This window comes from Schistocerca cancellata, chromosome 11 (genome assembly GCF_023864275.1).
Source record: "Schistocerca cancellata isolate TAMUIC-IGC-003103 chromosome 11, iqSchCanc2.1, whole genome shotgun sequence".
Taxonomy (NCBI): Eukaryota; Metazoa; Arthropoda; class Insecta; order Orthoptera; family Acrididae; genus Schistocerca; species Schistocerca cancellata.
Window position 1 is genome coordinate 13,431,638 of NC_064636.1, and position 5,786 is coordinate 13,437,423.

Sequence of the window (5,786 nt, forward strand, 5' to 3'; positions counted from 1 at the left end):
AGGCATAGTCAGCAAATGAAAGATTTCAATAGAGAACAAATAATGTATTTACCTTAATAGTGTTCAAAAGTCATAATATACATAGCAGTTCATGACATCCAGTCTTACAAATGTACTGTCTCTGATGGACACACGTCCAGATCGTCCGCTCTCAAAACTCCGCCATCTCTCTCCCCACATCCACCACTGCTGGCGGCTCACCTCCAACTGCGCAACGCTAGGCGCTCTTCACATCTAACAAGGGAACATCCCCATCGCACCCCCCTCAGATTTAGTTATAACTTGGCACAGTGGATAGGCCTTGAAAAACTGAACGCAGATCGATCGAGAAAACAGGAAGAAGTTGTGTGGAACTATGAAAAAATAAGCAGAATATACAAACTGGATCGTCCATGCGTAAGATAAGCAATATTAAGGGCTATATGAGGCGAGGAGCTCCGTGGTCCCGTGGTTAGCGTGAACAGCTGCGGAACGAGAGGTCCTTGGTTCAAATCTTCCCTCGACCGAAAATTTTAACTTTTTATTATGTTTTCATCACTTTCTTTGGAGTGATTATTACATCCACAAGAAAATCTAAATCGGGCAAGGTAGAAGAAACTTTTCACCCATTCGCCAAGTGTACTAGTTAGGTGGGTCGACAACATATTCCTGTCATGTGACGCACATACTGTCACCAGTGTCGTATACAAAATATCAGACGTGTTTTCCTGTGGAGGAATCGGTTGACCTATGACCTTGCGATCAAATGTTTTCGGTTCCCATTGGAGAGGCACGTCCTTTCGTCAACTAATCACACGGTTTTGCGGTGCGGTCGCAAAACACACACTAAACTTATTACAGTGAAGATAGACGTCAATGAACGAACGGACAGATCATAACTTTGCGAAAATAAAGCAAAATTTTCAGTGGAGGGCAGATTTGAACCAAGGACCTCTCATTCCACAGCTGTTCACGCTAACCACGGGACCACGGCGCTCCTCGCCTCACTTTGCCCTTAATATTGCCTATCTTACGCATGGACGACCCAGTTTGTATATTTTGCTTATTTTTTCATAGTTCCACACAACTTCTTCCAATTTTCTCGATTGATATGTCTTCAGTTTTTCAAGGCCTATCCACTGTGCCAACTTATAGCTAAATCTGAAAGGGGTGCGATGGGGATGTTCCCTTGTAAGTGCCGAACACTACAATAGCGACTATTCCAACAATGCCAACCAGCCACAGACTGCACACAGCACAGTCAGAGATTTTCATAGAGAGCGCTACGTGGCGTTACCAACATAAAACCCTAAACAGGCTACTTACAAAATAATAAAAAGATTGCAAACAAGGACAGAGTCCCATAGAATAGGGGGCGTGGAAATGCACATTTGGTGAAACAAGATTGATTTTACGTCATATGCAGCACTAATAAAAGTCGGGAAATGTTTCTAACACGTTGCAGACCTGTCGGAAGGCAAAAATATTTACTTTTTGACGAATTTTGCACATCCACATAATGTCATGCACAAAGTGTTTTGATTGGGTGCTAAATTCACATGTCCACGACTTTAAGCGGTATTTGGCAATTACAAACTATTTATTTTTGACGGCTTCAAATTCTTCCAGCTGATTTTGATGCGGCTCTTGCCATAAAAGAGAACTTCTGTTGAATCAAGCCTTAGTTCCGCATTCTGGGGATGTGGAAAACCGACCGGTTGAAACCGATACCGGTATTTCAGTTCTGAATGGCCGGTATTTTTCGGTACTTTTTCCGTTGTGGTAATAACAGGTGTTATTTTGTTACTAACAACTAAGTAAAAAGAAGCAACGTCTGTTAGCCGCAGAAACAGTGCTAACATTTTAAGTTTCTAAATATACCTTTTTTAAAATACAGTGCTTTTTATTCGTAAAATTTGTTTTGTTTTGAAATAATGCGTTAATTTCTTCTTTTTTTTAAGCCGACTGAGGAGTGCTTATGACCAGTTCTTCTTCGATTCTTTCTTCTATCCCCAGTATCTCGAGCCCTGCTAATTATTCCTCTTCCTGTGAAAGGGGCTATCCAACGTTCAGCGACTCTAGATAGTGGGGTCCGAGACTGTACCATAGCACAAAATTCGGAACGATCTTCTACCTCAAGATCAGAGATCCCAGCCGAATCAAAGTCCTTCAGTATTTCATTAAGCCCCAGGCTTTCCCAGTATTGCAGCTTTTAACCAGTGAGACAGTCTCCTTGGTAAGCTTATTGTTGCTCATTCCTTGTAGGAGCCCATCGAACTCGAACCTCCTACATTGCATACTGGTGTTGACTGATTCTGTTGATCGAGTCCAGAATTGGACTTAAATACGTAGTTCCCATCTGGGAGCAACCTCGGGCCACGAATATTTCTCAGACTAAGTCTTTCTGCAGGTAATCCATCGTGCCTTCTCTGTTCATCAATAGGGTCCCTGCGGCATACAGAAACTGTGGTCTGACAACAGTTCTGTGATGACAGACTTCAGCATTCTTGGAAATGCACTTCTTGTTGTACAGGTTGTTGTACAGGTTGTTGTACAGGTTGTTGTACAGGTTGTTGTACAGGTTGTTGTACAGGTTGTTGTACAGGTTGTTGTACAGGTTGTTGTACAGGTTGTTGTACAGGTTGTTGTACAGGTTGTTGTACAGGTTGTTGTACAGGTTGTTGTTGTACAGGTTGTTGTTGTACAGGTTGTTGTTGTACAGGTTGTTGTTGTACAGGTTGTTGTTGTACAGGTTGTTGTTGTACAGGTTGTTGTTGTACAGGTTGTTGTTGTACAGGTTGTTGTTGTACAGGTTGTTGTTGTACAGGTTGTTGTTGTACAGGTTGTTGTTGTACAGGTTGTTGTTGTACAGGTTGTTGTTGTACAGGTTGTTGTTGTACAGGTTGTTGTTGTACAGGTTGTTGTTGTACAGGTTGTTGTTGTACAGGTTGTTGTTGTACAGGTTGTTGTTGTACAGGTTGTTGTTGTACAGGTTGTTGTTGTACAGGTTGTTGTTGTACAGGTTGTTGTTGTTGTACAGGTTGTTGTTGTTGTACAGGTTGTTGTTGTTGTACAGGTTGTTGTTGTTGTACAGGTTGTTGTTGTTGTACAGGTTGTTGTTGTTGTACAGGTTGTTGTTGTTGTACAGGTTGTTGTTGTTGTACAGGTTGTTGTTGTTGTACAGGTTGTTGTTGTTGTACAGGTTGTTGTTGTTGTACAGGTTGTTGTTGTTGTACAGGTTGTTGTTGTTGTACAGGTTGTTGTTGTTGTACAGGTTGTTGTTGTTGTACAGGTTGTTGTTGTTGTACAGGTTGTTGTTGTTGTACAGGTTGTTGTTGTTGTACAGGTTGTTGTTGTTGTACAGGTTGTTGTTGTTGTACAGGTTGTTGTTGTTGTACAGGTTGTTGTTGTTGTACAGGTTGTTGTTGTTGTACAGGTTGTTGTTGTTGTACAGGTTGTTGTTGTTGTACAGGTTGTTGTTGTTGTACAGGTTGTTGTTGTTGTACAGGTTGTTGTTGTTGTACAGGTTGTTGTTGTTGTACAGGTTGTTGTTGTTGTACAGGTTGTTGTTGTTGTACAGGTTGTTGTTGTTGTACAGGTTGTTGTTGTTGTACAGGTTGTTGTTGTTGTACAGGTTGTTGTTGTTGTACAGGTTGTTGTTGTTGTACAGGTTGTTGTTGTTGTACAGGTTGTTGTTGTTGTACAGGTTGTTGTTGTTGTACAGGTTGTTGTTGTTGTACAGGTTGTTGTTGTTGTACAGGTTGTTGTTGTTGTACAGGTTGTTGTTGTTGTACAGGTTGTTGTTGTTGTACAGGTTGTTGTTGTTGTACAGGTTGTTGTTGTTGTACAGGTTGTTGTTGTTGTACAGGTTGTTGTTGTTGTACAGGTTGTTGTTGTTGTACAGGTTGTTGTTGTTGTACAGGTTGTTGTTGTTGTACAGGTTGTTGTTGTTGTACAGGTTGTTGTTGTTGTACAGGTTGTTGTTGTTGTACAGGTTGTTGTTGTTGTACAGGTTGTTGTTGTTGTACAGGTTGTTGTTGTTGTACAGGTTGTTGTTGTTGTACAGGTTGTTGTACAGGTTGTATATTGCCTTGAGTTTGTGACGCATTTTTAACACTGAGGTGCCTCTCTACCATTGGGGTGGACCCATTCACCAAGATAAAGAAAGCAATTGACCCTCCCAAGTGCTGCATGTATATTTGTCAAAGGGGTGTTACTAGAGTGACGGTTCTCAAAGTATTTGGTCTTGTCGTACGATTTTTGTGACCATGACTTCACTGCTATCTCGTGCAGGGCCTGGACAGCAATGACAGCATCCTCAGAGCTGCTGCTTAAGATAGCAGTGTCAGCTGCAAAACCAAGGCACCTTATCGGGATTTTTCGGGTCCTGGCTCCAGTGGTGACTGGTTTCCTTCCTAGATGCGTCAGTGTACATTCCCAGGTTTTTAAGACCTAAATGGGCACCAGATTAAACAGAATGGGTGATAGAAAATCACCGTGTCGTACTCCCGTTTTGATGTTGAAACTCCTTCTCTGAACTTGACCTTAGAGGTCGCATCCGTGAGAGTCTGTTAGTTGCGTTACTATACAATATTTAATGCGTTATGATACAAAAAAAGGGAACACCGCTCCGTGCTACACTAGTGGTCATTAAAATCGCAACACCAAGAAGATATGCAGATGATAAACGGGTGTCCATTGGACAAATATACTACAAATGACATCTGATTGCATTTTCACGCAACTTGGGTGCATAGATCCTGAGAAATCAGTACCCAGGACAACCACCTCCGGCCGTAATAACGGCCTCGATACGCCTGGGCATTGAGTTAAACAGAGCTCGGATGGCGTGTTCAGGTACAGCTGCCCGTGCAGCTTCAACACGATACCACAGTTCATCGAGAGTAGTGACTGGCGTATTGTGACGAGCCAGTTGCTCGGCCACCATTGACCAGACGTTTTCAATTCGTGAGACATCTGGAGAATGTGCTGGCCATGGCAGCAGTCGAACATTTTCCGTATCCAGAAAGGCCTGAACAGGACCTGCAACATGCGGTCGTGAATTATCCTGCTGAAATGTAGGGTTTCGCAGGGATCGAATGAAGGGTAGAGCCACGGGTCGTAACACATCTGAAATGTAACGTCCACTGTTCAAAGTGCCGTCAATGCGAACAAGAGGTGACAGAGACGTGTAACCGATGGCACCCCATACCACCACGCCGGGTGATACGCCAGTATGGCGATGACGAATACACGCTTCCAATGTGCGTTCACCGCGATGTCGCCAAACACGGATGCGACCATCGTGATGCAGTAAACAGAACTGGGTTCATCCGAAAAAATGACGTTTTGCCATTCGTGCACCCAGGTTCGTCGCAGAGTACACCATCGCAGACGCTCCTGTCTGTGATGCAGCGTCCAGGGTAACCGCAGCCACGGTCTCCGAGCTGATAGTCCATGCTGCTGCAAACGTCGACGAACTGTTCGTGCAGATGGTTGTTGTCTTGCAAACGTCCCCATCTGTCGACTCAGGGATCGAGACGTGGCTGCACGATCCGTTACAGCCGTGCGGATAAGATGCCTGTCATCTCGACTGCTAGTGATACGAGGCCGTTGGGATCCAGCACGGCGTTCCGTATTACCCTCCTGAAGCCACCGATTCCATATTCTGCTAACAGTCATTGGATCTCGACCAACGCGAGCAGCAATGTCGTGATACGATAAACCGCAATCGCGATAGGCGACAATCCGACCTTTACCAAAGTCTGAAACGTGATGGTACGCATTTCTCCTCCCTACACAAGGCA

The 5,786-nt window shown here is 43.7% G+C and overlaps 1 protein-coding gene across 1 annotated transcript; it reads right to left on the reverse strand.

Annotated features, from left to right (window-relative positions):
* Positions 1-2,477: 2,477 nt before the first annotated feature.
* LOC126108822 (putative mediator of RNA polymerase II transcription subunit 26) lies at positions 2,478-4,115 on the reverse strand. Its single transcript, XM_049914185.1, has one exon. The coding sequence runs from the start codon at positions 4,113-4,115 to the stop codon at positions 2,478-2,480; it is 1,638 nt and encodes a 545-aa protein (XP_049770142.1).
* Between the last annotated feature and the right edge of the window lie 1,671 nt (positions 4,116-5,786).

Coding starts and splice junctions, on each gene's coding strand:
- LOC126108822 (XM_049914185.1), bottom strand. CDS start 4,115: ATGGTAGAGAGGCACCTCAGTGTTAAAAATGCGTCACAAACTCAAGGC.